General features: G+C 24.7%; 2 protein-coding genes across 2 annotated transcripts; both read right to left on the bottom strand.

Annotated features, from left to right (window-relative positions):
* Nucleotides 1–785: 785 nt before the first annotated feature.
* On the bottom strand, nucleotides 786–17,303 carry LOC145849274 (extracellular signal-regulated kinase 2-like). Its single transcript, XM_082954427.1, has 13 exons — nucleotides 17,159–17,303; nucleotides 16,395–16,523; nucleotides 15,541–15,631; nucleotides 13,897–14,027; nucleotides 12,255–12,424; nucleotides 11,498–11,830; nucleotides 10,028–10,133; nucleotides 8,562–8,666; nucleotides 7,143–7,184; nucleotides 6,617–6,850; nucleotides 5,516–5,668; nucleotides 2,303–2,437; nucleotides 786–1,498 (listed from the first exon to the last, which is right to left on the bottom strand). The coding sequence occupies exons 1-13, from the start codon at nucleotides 17,222–17,224 to the stop codon at nucleotides 1,256–1,258; spliced, it is 1,938 nt and encodes a 645-aa protein (XP_082810553.1). The 5' UTR covers nucleotides 17,225–17,303; the 3' UTR covers nucleotides 786–1,255.
* Nucleotides 17,304–18,096: 793 nt separating this feature from the next.
* On the bottom strand, nucleotides 18,097–19,452 carry LOC145842966 (spermatogenesis-associated protein 17-like). The gene has a single exon (XM_082950441.1). It carries the CDS (start codon nucleotides 19,400–19,402, stop codon nucleotides 18,320–18,322), a length of 1,083 nt encoding a protein of 360 aa, XP_082806567.1. The 5' UTR covers nucleotides 19,403–19,452; the 3' UTR covers nucleotides 18,097–18,319.
* Between the last annotated feature and the right edge of the window lie 6,843 nt (nucleotides 19,453–26,295).

The following is a 26,295-nucleotide window of genomic DNA, read 5'->3' as shown; positions in this document are numbered from 1 at the left end:
ATTTTTTAATTTATACTTGACTAAAACTTAGTACCATCGTCTAGCAATAATAATGAACCCTAGTTCATCTGTCTTTCATGGTTTAAATGGTAAAATTTGTTTGAAGTAAAAACTCCAACCTAGTTATTTTGTTACAAAAACTACGCTACCTAAAATTTAGAGCGGAATAAAAATACAGCTTGCTAATATCATTAACCAAAAAAAATATCAAGTATTTACATACCTACTTTATTAAACTGTAACAATTTACAAATTTCCAGACTTATCATTCTCGTCTTACATATTATATAGATTCTGGAGATATTTAGCTGTCAACATGTAACCAATAAATTAGAAATGTGCCAATAAAGCAGGCTGACTAATAATAATTAATTAATTAATAAAAATTTTAAGTTGATTTGATTTAAGTTGCACAAGATATATCAAATAAGTTTCAAATATAAAACTTAACTATGTAGACAGAATATAAATTTTTCATCTTAGTATTACGTTCTTTTAAAAATCTATTAAAACATATTTTTATATTTTTCTGTTTAACTTAGGTTACTCTTTTTACATTGAATATATTTTTATATTACAATACATATCAAAATTTTATTGGTGTAGAAAACAGACTTTCATTAACGAAATATTTAGTTTATAGTAATTAAAATTAAAATATTAGCCCATTTTTCAGTTAATATAATTAGTTTTTAAAAAAAAAATTTAAAAGCTCATGAAAAGGTAAACATTAGTAAAGCACAATAAACACAATGCACATGTTTATGCATAACAATACTGTTCAACTTTGGTTAAATTTATACACAACTTTTCGTAAATAAACTTTTTGAGTATAAAAATAAACAAAATATTTTTTTGAAATGAAGAAACAGGGTAATATTTAAAACAGCTAAAAGAGCAAAGATTGTTCAAAGAAAGAAAATAATACTAAACTTAAAAGTCTAAAAACTTTTTTGAAGTAATCCAGGTAAAAAGAATGCTTTAAATAAATTAAAATATAATAGTTAAAGCAGCTACTCTCGATCAGTAAAAAATGTCCATAGAAATAAGTTATTTAAAAACAATTCGAAACTAAAAATGAAATAAAGTTGTTCCAAAATTTTAATTAATCTTAATGATAGAAAAAGTATTTAAATACAAATCAAATATAACTTTTAAAAGTTTCAAGAATGCAATTTGTCTGCGACTAAAAATAATTGGCTTCAAAATATATAATCAAATATATGAATTCTCAACTGACTAGTAAACTTTTACTTCACTGTTTATTTTTTCCGCCAACTCCTATCGCAGTCAGCGCAGACTGGTTGATGACGGAGTAACCTTGTGGGTAGCTTCCCAGCCTTTGCTTCGCGCTGCCAGATGAGGGGGCATTTTTGCTGCTACCGGCAACTGGTTTTCTACCAACCGTATTTCTTCCGTACTGCGGATTGTTGACCTGATGGTAGGTGGCTTGGGTTGTATTCACCAGTGAACGAGGATTTGTCGGCGGCCTACCGTTCTGTATAAAACTTGGTTTTATCATTTAATATTGTACAATTCTTATTTATAAACTTTATAACTATATTTAGGAAACGACTAAACTAATAGTCAAAATAACTTTGAAAAAAAAAAACGTGACAGCTCTATACTTTTGAGTCTCATTAACTATTACAAGAATTATAAATTAACTTTTTATGCTTTAAAAACATTTAAGCAGGGTTTAAAGAAAATTAACTATACAATTACTCAGCTATTTATAAAACATATTTAAATAAAAAAAAGTATATTGTTTGGAAACGTATTGAGTTAATGTTATAAGGAGTTAAATTCAGAAAGGTGAAACCTATCGGGAAATTCTTAAAATAAATTAAAACTATTTGCGTACAATAAACAGTTATTTTGTTTAAAATAAATATTCGAGTTCGCAGCTTAAACTAAAAAAAAACACTACAGTAAAACAAAAAAGAAACAAAAAATAGTAAACTGCGAAAATCTGCAACCTATGAGGTACTGTTTAGCTAAAAAGATACATTTTTATAACAAAAAAAATTTTGTGGTAAAAATCTTACAACTGACTTCTAATTTAATAATTACAATCTATTAATGCTTGTTTTGTCACCTTTTTAATTTAAAATGGTATATTTATGTTGTCACTACTAAGCTTTAAAAATAACTGCGGACGGCGGAAGCTTTGTACTATTTAATATAGCCTGCGAACAGCTGTTAATATAAAAATTGGCTCTCTACTAATTTAAGGCTGCCGACCCCAGCACAAGAATATAGGCAAAAATTAATTTATTTTACCAACTTAGTTAAAACTGACCATTCGTGATCCATTTATAGTAGGATTGTCGTTTCTTGAAAGCACTTTGTGGCTGTAACTACTGTTGTATTGTTGAATTAAAGATTTCGGTCTTGAACCAGCAACTGTCGATCCTTGCTTTTGTTTGTATGCATACTATGAAAAAAAAATTAGTTAAAAAAACAATAAATATTTACAATCTATTTTTATAAATCTTTAAGAATTGAAAAATTCAATTTAACAGACAAAGGCAATAAATGTCTACAACTCTATTCATTAATAACATATTTTTATTCTTACTTAATAAAAACATAAATGTATAAATCAGTTATGCAAATGACTACTCTATGCGTAAATTAATCCTTATAATCAAGTATAAGTAATACTAAACACGAATAATTATACAAACACACTAAATTGTTCAATAATATTTTAACAAAACATTTTAAAATACAAAACATAATAAATGTAACTTCTTCTTTACTTTACTACTGGACTAAACCGAAAATTTACATTTAAATATACTAAAGATAAATTTTCATTACTATTACAAAAATTACTTACAAAACTTTTAAAAATAGTATTGTTTCAGTATTATTAAGTTTAAATTTTTTAGGCTAAAAATGTACAACTTTTGTTTCAAAATAGACAAACTTAAAATGATAAATGAGAAAGTTTTTTGGTGGTATCATGATGTAAAAAAAAACATTTAGATTACTTCTTGTAACTGTTTTTATTGCTATATAGATGTTAAACATTAAAAGAATTTATACAAAGTAAGAAAAAAAAATATATTAAACAAATACTGCAAATTTATTTATTTTGATGGACACAGTTTTTCATATTCCTTTGTTTTTGCATTGATCAACAATAACATGTTTTAGAATAAAATTAGTATGAAATTAATTATTTAAATTTAGTTAAAGATCTTAACTAATTGTACGAAAATCAAAAACAGTTTCATGAATTTAGAACATTCTCTTTAAAGCATATAGTTTTTTATTACTTATTTCACAATTGACTATTCTAGAACTTATACATTTAGTATGTTTTATAACTAAAATAGTTAACTAAAATGGGATACTAAAGTAAGCAAGCAACAATTATACAAACAACTTATTTTAGATTGAAATAGGACATAATTAAAATATTTTAGACCCTTAAAGTTAACCTCAGTATATCAATAACTTTTGACTTTAATTTGCCTTAACGAAATTCTATGGAACTATTTTTAATTAAAATATTTATTAATCACTTAGAATTTAAAATAATCTTTCATAAAACAATTAAAAAGATTTGATATCATTGGCATAAAAAAAATTACATTGTAAAAAATAACTGAAATTAATGTAACTTCTTCTTTTTTTAATTAGTAGATTAAATCGAAAAAATACGCACCTAATGATACTAAAAAAAACAATTTGTTACTGTTACAAAAATTATTTTCACAACTTTTTAAAATAGTAACGTTACAGTATGTTTACAAAAACATATTTAAATAAGATATACAAATAAAACAGCCATATATAACTTCATTTATGTCAAAAACAGTTTTGGTAGTTGTTCATATACTGTTTTTATTTGGGATTTAATCTAGAATTTAAATCTGATATTTTAAAAAAGTAGCATAAACAGCTAAGAGTGTAGTTGGGTACACATATTTTTTATTTGCTTGGTCCGAATACGCTCAGCTCACCATAGATAGTACAACTTATATGTGTTTAACTCAAAGTAATTAAGAACTTTAGCGCCCCAAAAGCTAGATATTACAAAACTTTCAAAACAAAAATGATAATTATAACTGTTAAACGTGAAAAGTATACCTCCTTTTTTCTTACATATTATGTATTCAAAACTAACAGTTTAAATAGTATGTAATATGGAAAACAGAAAATACTTGTTTGGAGGAAATCTAAAAAAAATATTTTTTTAAATTTTATGCTGAACTATTATAAACTTATGTTCTTAATATTTTTAAGTTGCACAAATTTTATACAAATTTGCGGTTGTTACTTTTTTCGACTTTTAAATACCTTATTGAAACATATACTTTTATATATTTATTAAAAAACTATATTAAAAAAGTACTGATAACATCAAAAATCAAAAACTAAAATAAATGTTTTAAAAACAAACATTTTGGAATATCTAATAGTTTTTCCCAATATGTAATTCTTTTATTAATTTTAACATTTTTTTTGTTTAACAGAGTAAGAAAATTTAAAACAAGTTTAATCTAATTTTGAGGATATAAAATTAACAACTTGGTAAACTGTTTAAGTATTTATTGATTTTTATAGAAGTTATAAAGAAGTTAATCTTATTTTTGAACAAACTTTATACACTAAGCAAGCTTAACTTCATTTGAAAATTAACAGTAAACTAACATCAATCTAGTAATCTGTTGGCTATCTAGTTTCTAAAATTAATGAAGTAAAGACTATGATTTTATATTACTGCATCTGAGGATTAGACCTAACCATAGCAATTAAAAAACGAATTATACTTTATCATACCTATAGTTAAGTAATTAACAATATCATGAAGACAACACATTTGTCAATTGTAGCTAATTAATAATCAATGTCATTGAATTTTTTTTACTACAATTATTTATTTTTTGATTAACTTAGCACTCTGAGTTACTATCTAATTATTTTTACCCCACAGACGCTGTGATATCTCCTTAACAAAGCAACACCTCTTTGGCTTAAAGTATCATCATACAAATAGCTGTCGTTGTACATCTAAATAGTGTGTAAGTTATACCATAGTAATAAAAATTGTGACGACTCAAGAGTGGAAAAGAAAATCAAGGAGTTAACTTGAGCGTGTTAACAGTAATATAAAGCCATATTTCATTAATATAATTATTGTCATAAAATCAAAAGAATATCAAATTATAGTTATTTATGCAGCAGTGAAATTTATAATTGCAAACTGTTCCCTTACTCTTTCGATAAAGTGTGCTGGGTTTACAAAAAAATACTACAGTGCTTACAACAATTTTGTGTTGTTACAGCAGAAGACTGTTGTCAATAAAATCAAGCAAGTTTATAAATAAAATTAGCACACTTAAAATAGCTGTTAAATATTTGCCGTAATTAAAACTTTATGTGAAAATAAAACATAGCTGTACATCAAAAAACAATTTTTTTACAATTGTTAGAAAATTAGTAAGAAATAAAGCAACCTAGGCAGTAGCATAAAGTTAAATATAATAATTAAACTAACACTTGAAGGTTTTTGTTCAGCTTTGTTGTAGTTGTAACCTGTTCCTTGTTTTCTATCAATCATTGCTGTTTGTGCTCTGGAAAATTGCCTGCTATTGATAGATGGAGTGTACTTTATAGTCCTACCGAACGCAACTGCTGTTTGTTGATTAGCCTGTTTAAATTAATACTAACGTATAATTATGTTTACTTGGGTATTATAAAATAGTTTTCTAATTAAGATAGACTCAAAACTTTAACGCAAAGGGGAAGAGTAAGGGTTTTTTTCAGTTGATATTTTTTAAGTACTAAAATAAGAAAAAAAAAAAGGTGGTTTATTTATAATTAATTGAAAAATAATTCCTTTGGTATAAATACTAAAATATTAAAAATGGACTTACTGTGAATATTTTTAACAAGTACTTAAGAAAGATTAGTTTAAAATACGAAGAACATAGAATTTTAATGAAATAGTCTTTTTGTGCTCCATAAAGTATTTATTACGTTCACTAACTTTGATCCATTACATTTAATTTTTTAAATTACTTGGGAGTTTTGTAAGGCGGTTAAAAGTATCTCATAGATAATTAAAAACCTACAAAATATGAAGACCTTCAAAAAAGACAGTTGGACCCTACCATACTATGACATTAATCTTCAAAGAAAATAATCAAAGTGAGATACGTTTTATCTAATTAGAGTTCAAATATATAGCTGTAAAATCTGTTATAATCATCAAAAAAAACTATGGTTAGCTAAAAGAAACTGTGAAAAAAAAAAGATAATGTTATGTTAAAACAAAATGTTATTTTCAAAATGAAAATATTAAACAGATGTTTAAGCTTCTAACCTTATTTTTTATTTGTGTTTGTTTTATTAATTCTCTCTACTTAAAATAACAACACACAACAATAAACATCTTACATACTAAACTAGTTGCTGATCTCGACTTAGATTCTACTTTCTTTGTTTTAAAACTCTTAGTTTCTTTTCGTCTGTTCTGTGCAAATTTACATTCGTATAGCTTAAAAAATATAAACTAGGTAACTTTTTATCCAAAAATACATGTAGTGATAAACTTTCCATAAAATTAGTTTAAAAAATTAAAAAACAAAGCATCAACCTGCTGAGTTTTTTGTTGATAGAAACTCGAAGGAGAGGATCCAGATTGTAACAATTGCGACTGCTGGTGGTTAGCAGGTGTTTTTTTGTTGGCTGTCTGGTGGTGCTTGTCTCCAGCTGGCAGAACACTGTGGTAGTTGTGAGAGTTAGACTGCATTGCTTGCTGGTAATTAGACTTGTGTGGAGTGTTCTGATAACTGCTTGATTCAGAATTGGTTTTCTTGACAGAACGATTCTAGCAAAAAATATTTCTCTTTTTTTTTCAACTGTGTTAACTTAAAATACTTTGTCACTTTGCAAACTTTGTACTGTAACGCTTAACAACCAAATACCTAGCTTTAGAGCTAAAAAATATAAAATATTCTAAAAGTTTTAGACAACAGACTTATTAACAATTAACTAAGATTTAAAGCTGGAAACATTATTGAAAGTGTAAAAATTTAAAACACTAAACTGAGTAACTTTGTTTAAAAGTGAACTACATTTATTTAGTGCTAGCATAATTTTTTAATAAAGCTTCAACTAACTATGTTTTTTGGTTCTGAGGGAGGGTAGTGGTTTTCTTCTTTCTGTAATTTTTAATGCATTTGCAAACATACAATATTTAAGCATTTTTATAAAATAACATTTAAAAAAATATTATTTATTCAGATTGTATTTTACTAAAAATAATCAAAAAATTAAAGATTTTTGCGAATGAAACGATAAATTTAGTTTTAACATGTTACTAAAACACTAAACAAAAATTTTCACTTCTGCAGTTTTTTGAAAGTACATGTTTTTGGGTCTATTTTTAGTTTAAAGTTAAGTTTAAGATTAAAAACTGTACTAAATAGTGTACAAACATTGAAAAGATTCTTAAAAGCTACTTTAAATATGTTTTTTTTTTTAATAGAAAAGTTTTTGATGATGACAAAAATGTTTTATCTACATGCAGGGTTGCCATTCGTTTTTCAAAAACTTTTCAAGGTTTTCCAAATTTCTTCCAGGTTTTTAGAAGTACACATTTTTGGGTTTATTTTTAGTTAAAAGTTCAGTTTAAGGTAAGAAACTGTGTTAAATAATATAAAAACATTGAAAAGATACTGTAAAGCTAATAAAAATATGTTTTTTACTAAAAAAAATTCTGATGATGACCTAATTTTTTTATTTATATGATAGATATTTTGAGTCAAATCGAAATTTTACTACTGAACATGAGAAAAATTTTAAATTTAAGGTTTTTTGAGTGATATTTCTTCAAAATTCCAGGTTATTCCACGTTTTTTTTTTGCCGAAATTCTCAAATTCCAGGTTTTCCCAGGTAAAGTGGCAACCCTGTATATGATAGATTTTTCGTGTCAAATCAAAATTTTACTACTTAACATGTAAAAATTGTTTAAAATTGAAGTTTTTTTTTTTTAATTTCTCAAATTCCAGGTTTTTTAACCTTAGTTGTCAAATTACAGGTTTTTCAAGGATTCCAGGCTTTGTGGCAACCCTGCTTTTAGCTGAATTTAAAGTTCACGTGCACCAATATGTATTTATAATGTTTATTAAGTTTAGAGTTATTTTTGAGTTTTGTCTTTTTTTATGCTGGGTTTTTTTAAATAATTTAGTATACACTTGTAGCCTTTTTTGCCTGTATGTTAAACATTTAATGCTGTAGAAGAAATTTTAACATGCGTACTTTTTTTTGTAATTTAACACTTGTTTATAGTTTATTTACAACAACATTTTACACAAGATGTTTAAAAAAAAATAATAAAACTGCAGCTAAGTAAGGCGTTCACAACATGCAAATTAATTACTAACTACCCCTAATATATGGGCTAAAGTAATTTTTCAAATTCTTAATTTATGTAAAATATAAGTTTTAATTTTTATAATAAATAAGTTTTATAACTTGTTTTATAAATGTGACAATAAAAAAAAATAATATTTTGCATCGTTTCTACAAAACTAACAGTTTTAGAATAAACTTTTTTATTAGCCGTTCTGCCATAACTTGAATCTTTCATTGAGTTAATCCGTCGCTGACGCTTCGCTATTCTTTTTTTCTCTATTATCATCTGTTTCACGATTAAAGTATTTGAACTTTATTGAAAATATTATCATGTAAATTTTAAAGTTTACAATTTTTAAAAACATTACTTAAACAAAAACATAACCTGCTTTAATTTCAATAGTGTTTAGTACTTTCGTTAAAAAAAAAGTGTTAGTCTTATCGGTTTTTTATACGAATGTTTAATAAATAAAATATTTTACCACATAATATATAAGTATTATAAAAATGTAGTATTGCAAAGATAAAATTTAGAAAAGTATAACAACAAAAATGCTGAAAATACTTAATTTGTTAAAACTAATGACGCTTCCTTAAGTAAAACAATAACAGAAATTTTTTAATGTTATAAATTGTATAATCCATGGTACTTATATCATATATTACTCAAAACTTTTCAATTAAAGTTTTTCTAGAACAAATAAGTCTTTTAATATCTTACTCTGGATAGAATTTTAAATCTATAAGCATTCTTTTAAAAAAACTAAAGGTGTTTTTGAAAGTAAGACTATTCTTCATTAGGGTTCCGAATCGTAATTTAAACTTCTTAAGCTTTTTTTTTGACCTGTTAGTCACGTATTAAATGAAACTGTTGTCTTTGTTTTATTAATATAATTTATTCAATGACACTGGTACACATATATGATGTTACTTAACCCGGGTAAAAATGTAGAATTCCATAGGTTTGTAAATTATTATTTTTATGGTACAACTTTACAATATTTTAGCTAACAATCGATGAAGCATATCATAACTGCTTTGCCTGCCCTTTATAGAACATTCTTTAATTTTATTCTTTTCTAAGAAAAACAATTCAAACGAACGTAGCTTCAAGTAAGCCTTGCTTTCTGTAACTGATATTTGAAAAAATATTTGGCTATTTCTTATATCGTGAACGTTAACTTAGATTGATTACTAGAAATAAGACTGTTTATTAGTGCTGAAAGATAGTTTTTGTAAAAATAAACCCTATAGGCACAAATATTGCAATACTATCAGTTTGACGCACCATTAGAGTTTCAAATGAATTATACCTTCTTTGTAGCCATACATACAGTTCTATTAGAAAAGACTATCGCAAAAAAAAAGAAGTGACAGTTTAGAATTATAAAGTAAACTGAAAAACTAGTAAAATCGTCATCGATTAGAACTGTATTTAAATCAAACGAAACTGTATAAACGTTATATTGAGTAAAAATCGTATTTATAAGTTTTGTTGATTTATAACAATTTTTCATAAGAATTAAATTAAATCAATAAATACAACAAAATTTGTAACAAAAATTTTTGTAAAAGAATCGAGTAATACTTTTATTAATTTAGTGTAAGCAGAACATTTTCTTTAGTTTCAATAAAAATGTAACTAACATCATAAAGTTTGTCACGGTACTCAGCAACAGTAAGTTGTATATCATCATCTAAAGGAGGCAACACGTCATAATTAAGAACATTATTTTTAGTTCTACTGTGAAACCTGTTAAAATAATGTTTTACTAACAAGGTCCTGATTTTTATCACTAACAAAGGGAGATACTAACAACGTTATGAACTAGTTTGAAAACAATTAATGCTTTCAAAAGTTCAAAACAACTAAATTAGACCTGAAGTATAAGCTTTAAATTTATTTAAAAATATTTTATTGCTAAATTATTAAATGCTCATGTTTTTTTTTTCAGTTAAATAATTAAAAATTAGTTTCAAGATTATTTCGCACAAAAACGCAACATTAAAATTTAAGTCATAATACAAACTCCGTTTTGATATAAGTAGTGAAGTATGAAACGTAGACTAGATCTTGTACTATTTTTTAAAATAAAAACTTTTAAAGATAGGAAGTTCTACACTAGTTTTATCAAACTAGTGTTGTTTTATATGTATCTAAATTACTATATGTTCAATCACTTTAAAATAAGCTAGTATAACTCTGCTCAATTTAAAAAACTTTAAGGGTTTCAGATAAAAGATTCGGTGATTCTAAGTTTATTCTAAAACAAGAGTTTCGCAGTGGTATTACTACCACTGCTCTTCAGTTAAAATAAACTTGCAAAATCACAACATAGGGCTATATATATTGAAAACTAGAAAACTAATTTGGCGTCTTAATTGTTTTTAAGTAAAGTTAATTAGTTTTCTTTTGGTAATTTAAAAACAATAAAAAACTTAAATAAGTATCAATATTATTTTACAATGTTTTTCTTCAACAATTAAGACAACTTATACTTATGAAAAACGTTTTACTGGTCTGACTTTGAATTTTAAGAATTAATGATAAATATTAAATGATTAAAAGTATCAATATTTTTCCGTAATTTAAATTTTATTTTTTTAAATAAATTTATTAAGTAAACAGTTCATTTTAAGCTAACAACTTCGATGTTTTACCATTTAATATAAAAAATAGTTTTAATCACAAGTTCTACGCCTTATATTTTTAATGTTAAACAGCAGAAGCTAAATTAGAAAACAATCTTAATAACTAAATTATACTGCACTTTCGAAAATCTCCCACAAACCATTAATTATTTATAATAATATATTGTTAATATCCTAAGCCTAAATGGAAACTTTTATTTAGCCTTAAATATAAAAACACAAAAATATAGTTTTAAATACACAATTCTTAAATAAAATATGTGATTGTAAAAAAAAGCTCTTACCTTTAAAAAGATATCCTTTTGTTAAATTTGATTACGTTTATAAGGTAACCATAACAAGATTTTTTTATTAAGTCTATGTTAGATGAGACATATAAAACATTATAACTTAAACTCTAACTATCATTTCAAAAAAACCTAATGTACTGATTTTGTTTTACGTTGAAAATTAATAACGACATACTTTGAAACATAAGGGTGAGACAAGCACTCCTGAGCTGACAACCTCTTTTCCGGGTTGAATACTAACAACTGCTCCATGAGATCAACTGCATCCGGAGGAGCATTTGGAATAACCTCACGGAGAGATTTTCGAGACCTCGCACTTGCCCTTTCCAGTATCGAATGACCGTATTCAGAATGTATAGAGTCAATGTCTGCTCGTGATGGCCTACTAATGACGCTCATTATTTTTTCTATTTGATTGAGTGTCGATGAGCCAGGAAAAAGGGGCTTTCCGAGCAATAGTTCAGCCAAAATGCATCCAATAGACCACATATCTACTCCTTTAGTGTATCTATCATAAATAAGTTTAAATCTGTTTATATTTAAAATAGCTTTACAAAAATATGTTTTAGATCAAAAAAGTGAAAAACTAATGATATTTTCAATCAAACTAACTAATTAGTTCTTATATCTTTTAATTTTATATTAAACAAAAAACAAGAAAAAAATTATAACTAAATATTCAGAAACAATAAAGTTTTAATAAACTTATTCAACTGGAGTATGTACTGTACAGTGTACATACAATTTAAGAAAAAAATAATAAAAAACCTTTCGTAAGCCTGCTTTTTCATTTACTTGAGTGTAAAAACACAACACTGAACGAAATGTTATTAAAAAATACATGAATACTTAAAATAAAAGACTGAACTATAATAATTACTAAACTATTTTATATAATACTAATTTTTTTTTTGCTTATTTACTTTACGTACCTTGGAGAGGCAAGTAAAATTTCTGGTGCCCTGTACCATCTAGTCGCAACATATTCAGTAAGTGCAGGGTTTCCGATTTGTTCAGTTTGTTTCAGATGAGTCAATGACCTGGCTAATCCAAAATCACAAACTTTTACAAAGCAATCACTGTCTAGTAGAATGTTGGAAGGCTGGAGTAGAAATTATAATATCAAAACGATATAGTTTTTATCACCAATTTGTGCTACTAAGTTTAAGTTTTTATGTATGTAACACTTATAAATTGATAATTACTAGTTTAGCTCTATTTTAATATTTTATAATCATATAAATATTAAACTAATCAGTTATATTACAGCATTTTTTCAACACATATAAATTGTTAAAGTTGGTAATGGTTAAATTTAGATAAGAAAATTAAAATGACAACTGTTTATACATAACTATATTAAATAATTAAAAAACTGAACATTTTTTTACTGCCTTTTGCAGATTTTACAACCCAAATAAAGAATACCTAAAAGAAATAGTACTAGTTACATATTTGAGATAAATGAACAAAATATCATTTTAAGCTAACTTATTTCGAAAATTCAAATCTACAAGTATACTGTGGTGTTTTTTGCTTTTTACAATAATTGTTATTTTCAGGGTTATCATTTCTTATAAAATGAATGTTTTGGTTGTGCAAACAGGACTGTTTTTTCTCTTTTATTTAGTTGAGTGATGTTTCACTCTTTTTATCTTATAAAACATTATGTTTTTGTGAAACAATTGTTTCACTAGCATTTTTCATGTAAGCCAGTTTCAAAAAAAACTTTTTTCAAAAAAACATAACATAACTAAAACATATATACATAAAAAATGAACGTGTGTATATAACTACTACAAACATTAATTCAATTTGATGACGTAAGAATGTTTACAACTTTCAGTATTAAAAATTTACTTTTTGGTTTATGTTAAATGCGCTATCCAAAAACGCGAAAAAAAAACTATTTCATTAAAAATACTATTTACTTTTAAGTTTTCGTTTCTATCTTTATTTCCTATGATGTGTTAGCAGAAACAAAAATAAAACTTAAAACCATGTTAGCTGGTCTATCGAAAGTCATTTTATTAAATGTTTTACTTAAAAAATAAGAAAAACTTCCTAAATGTTTATTCGGTCCTTTTTCTTTGTGCTATGGAAAAACATGGGATGATAAAACTTAACTAAAACTTAGCTTATTTAAAAATTAAGGTTGAAATTTTTTATTTTGAAAAATAGGACCGAATAAACATTTAGGAAGTTTTTCTTAATTTTTAAGGAAAACATTTTATAAAATGACTTTAAATAGACCAGCTAACATAGAAGACTTTTTTATTCAACAATATATAACACGTAAACAAATATTTTAAATTTTGTATAGAAATGTTTTGACCTCCCCATTCACAATTTTTAAGCAAGCTAAATTATTTTCAGTAAAGAAAGTATATGTTTAAAGTTATACAGCATCTTTTTTATAGATATTTTACTACGAAAGTTGTAAGTAAAAAAATACCAGCTAGGTATGTATAGAAATTATTACATAAACATCATTATTTAAACATGTCTAAACTTATACAAATATAATTTCAAACTTTAATAACTAGTTGATGTCTATTGTATAATAAAACATACCTTTAAGTCCCTGTGAATCACGTTTCCAGAGTGTAAATAATTACAAGCCTTTAATACTTGATACATTATATATCGTTTGTGGATGTCTTTCAAAATGTTTCCTTTTTTAATCACAGCATGAAGGTCAGTATCTGTGTAAAATAAATAATTAAAATTTTGTTTTAAGTAGCTGAGAAAAAAAAAATTAAACTTAAATATATATTTCAGCTTCAGCTTAGAATATTTATTGAAGTTGCATTCTACAAAACTAACATTTCGATAAGTACTAGACTGCATCGCGCGACCATCAACAGCAGTAGACAAATAGATGGTTGTGTGGTGCAGTTTAGAACTTATTGAATGTTGGTGTCAAAATATATCAGCTTTGCTGAAGATAACCAAAATAAGAACCAGAAAACTAACATTTGAAATTTGATATGACTTTATACACATATCAAAATATATATCAAGAAAAATGTGAGAAACTAATCAGAACGTTCAGTCAAATAAGGATTTATTGAAACTATTTTTTTTTTCTACTAGTATAAAACCTATGAAACCAGTTTTAATAAAAGTTAATTGTAAACAGAATGTGCAATTGTTGTAACGCAGATAACAGATTAAAATTTAATATTTTAATCACAGAAAATTTAAAAAAGTTAATTAAGTTTTATTCTCGAATTTAAATTTAAGAAATTCACTAAACTTCTTTTTAATCACACATATTTAGTAAACTATGGTATTAAAAAATTACTTTATTATTATGTTAATTTTGAAAGAAATTACAGTTTATAATGCTTTAAAGACCAGCTAGTACTAAATAAATCAAAAAATATTAGTTTTATTTTTAGTGTTTTTAATATAAATAAACTTTTAGACCATAGAATGGTCAATCATACTTTAACAACCTGATCTTATTTTGTAGAGTATTAAATAATCTAAAAGTTTTTTTTACAGATTTTTAACTTTTAAACTTCTTTTAGAGATATAGCCAGTTAAAGTCGGAGAGTACAAGAGTGTCCTAATTGAAGGTACAAAATAAAAAGCAAAAAATTACTATTTAACTAAAAACCTACCTACTTAAGACAGTTTTCGAGATAAACACCTCAAATTTTCAGAAAATTTTCCTTGCAATATTTAGAAAAATCTCTCATTAATATTTTTCAAAAAAAATAAAAATAAAGTTTATGAATAAAAACAGAAAAATAATAGTATCTGAAGAAAGATTTTTCTAAATTTTACTAGGAAAATTTCCTGCAAATTTGAGGTGTTCATCTTTAAAAAACGTAGGAGGAGATAGATTTTTTAAATAGTCTTTTTTTAATTTTTTAGATTGTGACTCCCATAAGGAACTTATTGTACTCCTTGACTTCAACTGGCTATATCTCAAAAACAACTCTGAATATAAAAAATCTGTAAAAACCAACTTGTATCTTACTTAAAACACTACAAAACAAGATCATATAGAAAAAAAAATACCCTTATCACTCCTACGGTCTTAATAAAATGAAAAATAATTCTACAAACTTAATCTTGTGAACTTCAGGTTAAAAAATAATATTACTTGGCATTCCATAAAAACTTTAAAAACACAGTTTAAATATAAACTCAATCTTAAACTATTTCAACATTAAAAAATATTGATTTACTTAAAAAGTATCTAACCCATAAAATCAAAAACTAGGTATATGTCCTTGTCATTGTTTGCTTTCAAAACGTTTCTCAGCTTTATCACGTTATCATGTTCGCTGAACTCCTGTAAAATAGTATTTTATTTCGAACACTTTAAAAAGTAATTTTTATGTAACTGTCTTGAAAACTCTGTAAAAGTTTGTTTTTTTGTAAATTATATATAAATTTTGTTTAACATTTTTACTTTTGTTGCCATAGTTTTAAAATGAACTATTTAATATTTTAAAAATATAACTATAAGCTTATTAAAGGGGCTGGACTCAAAAGTAAGAAGTAAGTCTTAAATTTAGTTATAATTTTTTTAGTTTTATAGTACAAAATTAGGTTTTGTTATTCATTGTTTTACATAACTTTCTTTGGATGTTAAAAATGGAAGTATATTAAAATTTAAATCAACAAACTTCTAAATTAAGTTTTAACTTTTACCTCAACTTAACAAAACTTTACATTAAATTGCTATGAAAATAATTATAGTGTAGAACTTTAGTTATTTAAAATTGTAATAATTTTTATTTTTTGTCAAAATATTTTTCAAAAAAATTGCTTTGTTTATATCATTAAAGGAACCTTTATTGACTTTTTAAAAAGGTAATAACTATACTAGCTTTGAATTTCTGTCTGGTACTTTGTACTTTTCTTAATTTAAATATAATAAGACTAAATGTATAAGTGAAATCTACAAATAATTAAAAACACATTAAAAAAATTACTAAACTGTTTGATAAATAAATATGACTTCAATATCAATAGCAACAGTTAACAAAGTTTAATTTCTTATAATTTTTACTCAAATTTACAAACTTACTAAAGTGTATTTTGTTTTTTACCTGTAAAAACATAATTTCACGGAAAGTTCTTTGAGCATCTGTACAATTTCTAAAAGCATCAAATATTTTTTTTAGAGCAACAGTATCTCCTGTTTCATGGTCAAGAGCTTTCCAAACAATACCATATGCCTAAAAGGTTTTTAACTTTAAAACTAAAATAAACTCTAAAAAAGTTAAAGAATATTGTTACTTGTTGTGAGCTTATTTCAAGCTAGAAACTATGTTCTGCCTCAACCAATTTGTACATGAAATAAGGTAAGCTATTCTAATAAAAAAAATTGAGACAGAATTAAAAACACAGAAAATAAAAACTCCAATTCGATAATGAGAATTAAACTAAAAATAATTAATAACTGCTATTAGAGTAAAGATAGTAAAAGTTCCTGAATTTTATTTTTTTAAATTCATATGTACTAGTATAATTTTACAAATGATCCTTTACTTTCTTGTAATACATTTTTATCTTAAACTTAAAATGATATTAGTGCAATTAAATTACATTTTCACTAATTAAATTTATGTGATTTTATGAAAAAATAAAACTATACTATAAAAATTAACAATAATACCTTAAAGGTAAAATCATAATCAAAATAAAAAATTGTTTTATTCTGCTTTATTATTGCTTTATTTGCTTTTTTTGTATTTACATTTTAAAATATTCAAAAACCAAGTATTAAAGATTATTTTTTAACTTTCACAGCAAAATACTTCTATAAAGTTTTACAACACAATATAAATCTCTAAAAAATAAATAAGTAAACCCCTTTTCCAAGTCTTCTTTTGATTTCATACTTTTCAGTTACATGAGGATCTATATCGTTGCTCATTCTTTTAGCTCATCAAACCATTTTTTTCAAATAAAAGTTTCTTAAGTTTTGTTAAGTGTTTTGTAAAAGTTATATATAAAACTTTTTCTGATAAAAATAGTAGTTACAAAAACCAAAAACAAAAACCAATAGACACATGGTATTCATACAATTGCATTAATTTTGAAAAAAAAAAGTCTTCATTTAAAAAAAGTGCAGAACTATGTTTTTTACATTTTGATTACCTTTATAACTTTTTGAAATCATAATAAATTCATAAAAAAACTTTTTAATTTAGTAAATTAGAAAAGTAAAATTGTTTATAATGAATTAAAAATTAAATTTTTTGTACACCTATTTCTACTACCTTTTAAGAATTTCAAAATTAAAGTTTGTCTAAAACTTTATATATCATGATTATAAGAAAAACAGCTTAATCTTAAAAACTCACAAGTATTGAATCATATACATTAACATTACAGTTTAATCTTAATGAGTTCTAGCTATAGACAGTGTAGTTGTTACTATTTGTGATTTGGGAAAAATATACTAAAACAATAAAAATATACTTTTACAGTTGTATATGATTTGAGCTTATAATTATAAAATTATACTTTGAAACTTTTATTGAAATTGCAAATTATAGAAAAAATAATATTAAAATCAATAAAACAGTTTTATATAGTTTAAGAATTATTTATATTGCAATGATTTAAAACCTCCATACTAAATTTACATTAAAAAAAACGAATGAATAATTTTCAAGAACATAGGAAGACCAAGCTTTTTATAAAGTAAACTAATATGAAATATTATTTTTAAGATTTAAGTACAAACTTTAAGCTATTTTTGTAGAATAAATATTACTACTTTGTTTTCAGTTATATTTATTTTATGTCCCATATAAAGAATGTATAACACTTTTATCTAAATCTTCTAGAATTATTTTACAACTTCAAGTTTACAGTGATTTTTTTACATAAATTTTTGTAGAAAAAAAATTAAGCTTTTGCATAAAACTTTTACAGGTTTAAAAAAGGTCATAATTTTGAAAAGTTTACAGTTAAAACATAATTTAATTTTTTTTAGTACAAATGCTGAATATTAAAAAGAAAGTTAAACCAGCTTTACTTCACCTGTGTAGTAAGTTTTTCCAAACTCACTGAAAATTGGCACAGACGAAACTGTATTAATAAACCTTTTTCCTTTCAAGGCTTTTTTATTTATCATTCTAAAACCTTCCCTATCTTTCTTATGGCTATCTGTGTAAACTGAGTGACTATGCAACAATCTTTGATACTTATATTCTATGTCTTTGTTCCATTTATCTACCAGCCAGCTTCCAGCAAGAACTTTAGAACGTTCAGATTGTATAGCTTTTATACGCTCTTGTTCAACTGAGTCAAACTTTCCTCTAATTGATTTTCCAAGAGGCTTGTGTTTTTGTTGATAAACTGTAATTCTGTCTTTAAAAGGGCCTTGAATTTTTGTTGTATTTATTGGAGGTAGTTTTTTAGGAACATTAGTAGGTAAGGGTTCAACACAACCGTTAAATGGATCAGGTGACTGAGCCTGATACAAAGTTTCTCCAGGCATTGGTCTGTAAATTCTCATTTGTTTTTCAATATCATAATCTAAGCTACTAGTTTTCCTAAAAGGAGAGTTGAAGACTCCAGGTTTCTGGACAGTGCTGAGCATGAAATGATTTCTCTTAGCTTCAATAATAAGTTGTTCCTGATGCATTTTTGATTTTGAATTATACCTTGCTTCATCTAAATCATTTCTCCACTTATCTAATTCATACCTTACAACTTGATTTTTAACAGCTAGTGCAGCAAAGTATTTTTTTCTTTTATAAAAGTTGTGTATATACTTTCTTGAATGGTATCCTCTCCATATGCGCTGTATTCTGACAGCCATTACATTATAAAAATTTTGTTGCATTATAATGCGCAAATTTGATACAAAAATTCTGAAATGAGAACGTACTAGAAATCCTCTCCATCTACGTTGTATATTAGTAGCCGAAGTATTTAGATACTGAATATACCTTCTGGTTTTCAGTCCTCTAACCCAACTTTGTAAAACTACTGCAGCTTTATATTCAATTTTTCTACTATTTTCAGCCGAAATTGAATATTGTTCTATAACTTCTTCAACATTGTATGGGTTATTTAACATTTTAAGAAGTTTTGCCATCCTTAGAATATCATCAACTTACTAACATTTAAAATTTTGTTTAATTTATGTTTTATAGACCTAATAAAAGATTAAAAAATAGTAAATTTGTACTTTATTCTTTGAAATATATTAACCAACTAATAATAAAAATTTAAAATAGTTTAGAAAATGGTAAGTACTCTTTTTAAATCAATTACTGCTAATTTTTAACATGGAAACTACAGTCTACCATTAGCACAACACAACAACTCCTCCTCTGTTATAATTCAATTTTTATGATCATTTATGTTCACATCTTTCTTGTTGTTTTTTCTACAAGAGCAACTACAAAAATGCAACAAATAACTCAATAACAAATAAGAGGTCTGTGAAGTGGTAACATTAAATGTTACTAAAAACTAGATATTTAAAATAAACATAAAACTTTAAAAGCATAAATAAGCTTTGAATAGTGTTTATAAATAATTAGTAAATTACGTTCCTGAGTTATTCAAATTTCTTTAACAAAATTTTTTATTTATGATAAAATACATCAGTCTCAAACTTTAACCTTACTTCAAAGTACTCGAGTTTTTCAAAAAAATCTGAGTATATAAAAATCTTAAAAATCAAAATTAAAAGTTTATAAATAAATAGCTTTAGAACCTTATTTATTTTTAAGAGTTTTAACTACTTTTGTAACTATGGCTTTTGTAAATAATTTTAAGAAACTATTCGATAAATTTTTATACTGACAATGATTTTTTCTTTTAGGTTTATAATTATTCATTTATGCTGTGTTAAAAATTGTATTTTTTTACGTTTTATTTTAATATAATACTAATTATTTATAGAATTCCAATTCATTTTAACTAATAGAATGAGAGCTGTATTTTTGTTGCCATAACATTCTTTAGCTATTCAAGCTCTTTAGCGATTTAAGTGGGGATGTTATAACTCAACTTCAAACCGTTTTAAAAAGTGCAGAACAGAGGTCTGAGCTGAGTGTTTATTTTATAATTGCTTTTTGACATAGTAAACTTAGCATCAGGAATTTAAATTTTATTTAGTTTTTAATATTATTGTATAAAAATTATCAAAAAATTAAAGTTGCAAATTGCAATTTCTGTACATAAATTTATTTAACTAGTTTGATTAAATAACTATTAGTAAAACTTTTTGTTATTAATTACAAACTAAACAATAAACCTAACATTTTTAAATCAAAACAAAATAGAGCTATTTGAATATTTATATTGCACTTAAAACTCTGAAAATTTCAAAAAAAGATATGTTTAGTTAATCCAAACTTTTTCTTGTTTAAAGAGTGCATAAGTTAAATACTGTTAAGAAACCCAAATTTTTGGCGTAATTTTAATAAATTACTGTTTTTTTAAGTTAAGTCTTCTATTTTTGCTAATTTAGTTAAAACTAAAAGGTATATAGACTTAAATAATTGTTTTTGATTCTTTGATATTTTAAATTCTGGTAATTTAACTATTTTAAACTACAATTTTAATTATAAAAATGTTAGGTACTACATTTAAAGTTTAAATAAGTTTAAGTATTTGTGAGTTACTTTTTTTGTAGTGTTTGCAAAAAAGCTTGTTAAAAAGAAACTAGATGCAGAAACTGTAATTTTACATTTATTTTAACACAGAGCCTTTGGTTTTATATATTTTATTTTAAAAAGTTTCATACAAAACATACAAAACATTTTACTTAGCTAACTGTTTTAAAAACAAATAAAAAACAAAACCCTCATAACTCAATTTTACAATTTTTTTACTAACAGATTGTTTTTTTTTAATATGGTAAAACCAAAGTTTTTAACACATTAAGATATTGTCATTTATACTAATTTAGAATATCTCTAACATCTTTTTAGTACTTAACTATCATGGTATTTTGTATTAAACTTTCTCATACATTTTTATTTATTTCAAGTTGTTTTTGAGATACTCTTTCTTTAAGTTTTTTAAAAGAACTCTTAGAAATAAAAGTTTGGTAGTTTTAATTGTCATGTAACTTTTGCTAAAATTGTACTTTTTTTAAATTACATTTGCTCCGTACTTTTCTTTATTTTACCGAAGTTTCTTTGTGTTAAACAATTATAACTTATTCAAAGAGTTCTGAAATAAACAAGTACGTAATGCAAATAAAAAAAAGTATGTATAAAGAAATTGTTTTATCAGGGTCTTTGTTAGCAAATAATAGCATGTGAATTTTAAATATGTGTATTATTTTATCTTCACTTTTCTTGCAGTACTTGTTGTTTACAGAACTCCGTGAGACTGACTGACTGAGTTATAAACATTTTTTACTCTGGAAAACGTTGTTAGTCCATTGATGTTATAAATATTTCTTCCGTCAAATGATGACATTGCGACGGAAGTCTACTTAAGCTAAATTCTTGCTAACATATTCATTTGGTACTACAAAAAGAATATAGACAATTTTATAAATAAGTCAAATCAAACCACTTACTTACTCTACATACGTTTAAGATATTTTTAATAAAATTGAGTTGTATTATTAAGTATATATTTTATTTTCAGTCTTAGTTAGGATAAACAATTGCGTGGTCTTTTTAGCATTCAAAATAATACTTGACAAAAGTTTTATAATATATTATTTAAAGAAATATTAAACTCCCTCAGTTTACCCAAACAAAAATTTTATTTCACAGTACAAATTAAATTTGATTTCTTGTTTGATAAAACGAAAGATAAAGTAATACAAAAACAGCATTTAATATTTGCTCAGTCTAAAGGACAATTTAGAGTTTAGACTTTAGAATAATATTTTTACGACACTTAAGTATTAAAATTTGATTTAGTAGACGAGAAATACAACTCAGACTTAAAGTAAAACTTAAATCGTTTTTAATCATCTTTGCTCAGTTTACATCTTCGCCTGCTTCTATAAATAAAATTATTTAAACATTATTAAAAAGAAAAAAAATTGTTATAGCTTTCAGTGTATTGGTAGCTTTTACAGTTTTTAAATCTAAAGTGTAACTAATACTATATCTAATTTTAGTATCCAGAATTTGTTTTCATAAGTGTTAGTTTATTTTAATTTATTTCGGTCTAAATTAATCAAAACGTAAGGTTTTTAAACTTATTTGATTATTACAAAACAATTATTCTAAAATAAGGGGTAGTTTGAGCCTTCTTCTTGACTTAAAAATTTCAAAAAACAGCAATATCTTTGTTCTTGAAGAATACTTTTAATATGATTTAGTTGCTTAATGTTACAACTAAAATAAGTTTTTTTTTTTAGTGTCGGTTTATTAGGTCGGTGCTAGAGCCCATATAGTATGTGTGATACTTTGGCTTTAATTTAGTTTTCGCAACATATCTAAAAAAAAACATATATTTTTTTACTTATTTAAAAAAATATTTTTATTGAACTAACTTTATCGGTGAGTGAATTTGTTTTTTAAACAAACTTAATATTTTTAGTTATATAAGCCGTTTTTCGAATTTTTCAGTTTTGTCTTAAACTAGGGTCTTGACTCTTGTTACTTAGTCAAATAACTTTTTTTTATAAAATCTTAATTCACTACGTATTTAAAATGTTTATTTAAAACATTAAAAGAAATTAAAAAATTTAATCTTTTTTTTTTTTGTTGCGAGAACCAAGGAACCACAAAAGGGTCTACAAATGTTTATTAGTTTTCGCAACATATTTCTTAAAAACTTTAAAATAAGCATTTTTTACGAATATTTGAAAAAATATTTTAAATGAGTGAGTGAAGTTAGATTTTCTTTCTTTTCTTTTTTAGTAATCAGGAAGATCTTAATTAGAGACTAAAAATAGAATGTCCCACTTTTTCTATCGGATCTAGCACCGACCCAACAAAACTAAAAAAATAACTTATTTTACCTATCTCATCAAGCTATTAAGTTATGTAAAAAATATTTTTTAAGAACAAAAAACAAAGAAGTTGTTGTGTTAAAAAAAATTTTTAGTCACGGAAAAAGACTCAAGTTTTTCTTATTTTAAACTTACTATCGCACGTCTTCCAAGTGGCGATTGACTATTTTAGTGACTAAAAATTTAAACTAAGAGATTAATTTAATTGCTTAGAGCTTCTTCTTTTAAAAACTCAGTTTAGTTAATTCTGCTTTAAGTATGTAAGCTTAATTGTAGCACATTTTTGCTGCTTTTATGTATAAAAATGAATCAAAATATCTAATATTTTTGTGAAATTTGAGGCCTACCGCAAATGCTAAAAAATAACATAAAAATTTATAAAAATATTATATAAATGTATTTCAGATATTTTTGAAGTTTTTTGCAAGCAAATTTTCGAAGAAATCTATTATAGTTTTGAGTAAATTTTACACTGTAAATGGAAAAAAATAACTGGTTTGATTTAAGTTTACATAGTATCTGAAATACTTGAAGTAAAAAAGTATTAAAATCAGTTTTAAAAAGAAGAAATCAAACTTTATCTAAATATGTTTGATACTTATTCTTTCTATTTTGCAAAATGTTTTTAATATAGTCAATGGCTATTTGAACTCCCTTTTTAGCCCACTGTTTATCGTAAATAAGAATAGTTCATTTTTGTGTTATTAAAACTTTTAACTACAAAATTACGTACTTCACTAACTAAAAATAAGCGTTTGTGATACGTTGAAAAAGCATGTTAATTTAAGTTGTCCTATATCCGTTGAAATATCTTTGTCACTTAAACTTTAAAATATAAAAAATCTAATACTACTAACTACACAACTATACTAGAAGTGCAAAACTATGTGTCAATAGTTAGAGTCAGACTGTTAGAGCCCTGCTAGTCGTTGTTCTTAAAGTACAGAACCAAGTTTTAAGGTTTTTTTTTTGTACTTGCAGACTACAACTGTAGTTTATTCTTCGAGCTGTAACAGATTATAATTAGTCTAAAGAATGTTCTTTTGTTTTTAAACAGTTTTGATGTGTATCGAGGTTTGTTTATAAGTAAAATCATTTTGTTAACTTTAAAATATTTAGCTAAGATGCAATCTATCAGGGCTTTTATTATTAATCACAAAAATGGACGATCTTATTAATGAGTTTAAGAAACCCTGCACTAATCTATGATATACATGAATTTATTCTTATTGCCTAACTTTAAACAGAATAAAGAAATTTAGTATTGTAGTCTTAAAAAAATCCCAGAAAATTGATTATCTCGATTCTGAGTTTACTTAGACAAAAAGCTTTTTGTTATCTATACTAGATAAAATCCCCTTTTATCAAAACCTTATGTAAAATCATTCAAAATTTAAAGCTATTACTAATTTTAACAGTAACCAATATTTCATAATTACAAAGTAACAACTACAAGCTGAATTTAGTTTAGTACTATTTAGCATTGATAAAGTACTTTACTTAAAGTTTTGTTCATATATTGCATTAATGGTACACAAAGATAAGTGTATAACCTTGTTCCTAAATGATTCTCATTAAGGCCTTTCACTATGAAATTTATTCTTGTTGTTTAATTACATTTGAATGGCTAAGTAAAAAACTATCATGATTTTATTTAACTTTGTAATGTTTGAGTACATTTAATTTTATAATAAAATAGCTAAACATGGCTTTAATCTAGCTACTAGGAGGCTTGAAATCATGAACAATATGATCGTTAAATTGTTTCAGTTATATTTAAGAGTACAGAACCAATGTTTGTGGATGTCAAACTAGATCAGTTTTTTTTAAATGGCATAATTTCAGTTTTGTTCAGTTCAAATGCTTTAAATTTTGTGAATTTCAGTTCAAATGTTTGAAAGTTTCAGAATTGTTGAGTATATTTGTAAGTTGTGATTATCTTTCTAAACAAGTATTTGACTTCCAAGGGAAAATGACAGCATTTATCTGTACAAATTCTTTAAATTTCTGGATTTCTGAAAGTAATTTGATTTTTTTTTTGTGAGTAGATTACTAAGATGTGAAACAATTATAGTTTTAGCAAACAAAATTTGTCATGCAAGTACTTGAAAACTATGAGTTTCTAAATTAAATTTGAGAATAATTTTTATTTTGTCTCAAGTACATGATTTCTAAAAAAAAACTTTTACTTATTTAAGGCAAAATGTTATTACAAATGCATGAAATTTTTTGAAACGCTGAAAATATTTAAGAATTTGTTTTGTTTTCAATAGGTTATTAAGATTTTAACTTATATATTAAATTAAGATGTAATTTAGATAAATGTTTAGTTTTTGTAAGCAAAATATCTGTTATTGTCAGTACAAATTCTTGAAAACTTCTGAATTGCAGTAAAAGTTTGATAATAAATTTTGATTTGTCTTGAGTATATTATTATGATGTGAATTTTATTGTAATCAAGCAATTGGTTTTTTTTAACAATATTGTCAAAATATCAAGTTTTGTCCTTAGAAATCATAAAAAATGTCTGAATTTGTAGAAAAAGTTTGTGAATCTTTTTATTTTGTATATATTATTGAAATAAAAAAGCATTTGGTTTTTGTAGCCTTATACTTAATGAAATTTAAAAACAAAATATTTAAGGCCATAGGAGGGGACAGAATCAAGCTACAGGTTGATTTTTAAAATGTTCAAAACAAATTTTGAGATATAAAAACCTGTCAAAGTTGGGGAGAACAATAGGCTCCTTATTGGATGAGAAAACTAAAACGATTGTTATGGCAGGATTGCCACTCACTCAGCACAAATCAGAATATCATTATTTTTTAAACTTAGGCTGACTCAAGATAGTCTTGTTTTTTTTTGTAAAAAAAAGTCATGCTAGGTCCAATATTTTTTAAATCTCAGTACAGATATTTTTCAGACTTTAAATGAGATTTAGTTTCAATCTTTTGTAACTTTATAACCAAATTTGTTGGAGAATTAATTTTTACCAATTTAAAAGTATTTGAAATTTTTTTCAAGGTTTAGAAAAACTCAGGAATGACAGT

Source organism: Thalia democratica, chromosome 1 (assembly GCF_965202585.1).
Source record: "Thalia democratica chromosome 1, ktThaDemo2.hap1.1, whole genome shotgun sequence".
In the NCBI taxonomy this organism is placed as follows: Eukaryota; Metazoa; Chordata; class Thaliacea; order Salpida; family Salpidae; genus Thalia; species Thalia democratica.
Note: the sequence above shows the minus strand (reverse complement) of the source record. Positions and strands in the feature narration are given on the sequence as shown.

Excerpts from the sequence above, each read along its gene's own strand:
- LOC145842966 (XM_082950441.1), bottom strand. The coding sequence starts at position 19,402 with ATGGCAAAACTTCTTAAAATGTTAAATAACCCATACAATGTTGAAGAA.
- LOC145849274 (XM_082954427.1), bottom strand. The coding sequence starts at position 17,224 with ATGAGCAACGATATAGATCCTCATGTAACTGAAAAGTATGAAATCAAA. Across the intron at positions 7,185-8,561 it reads AAAAAGTTTATTCTAAAACT|AAAGAAGAAAACCACTACCC; the intron begins GTTAGTTTTGTA and ends TAAAAATTACAG. Across the intron at positions 6,851-7,142 it reads CCTCAGAACCAAAAAACATA|AATCGTTCTGTCAAGAAAAC; the intron begins GTTAGTTGAAGC and ends ATTTTTTGCTAG.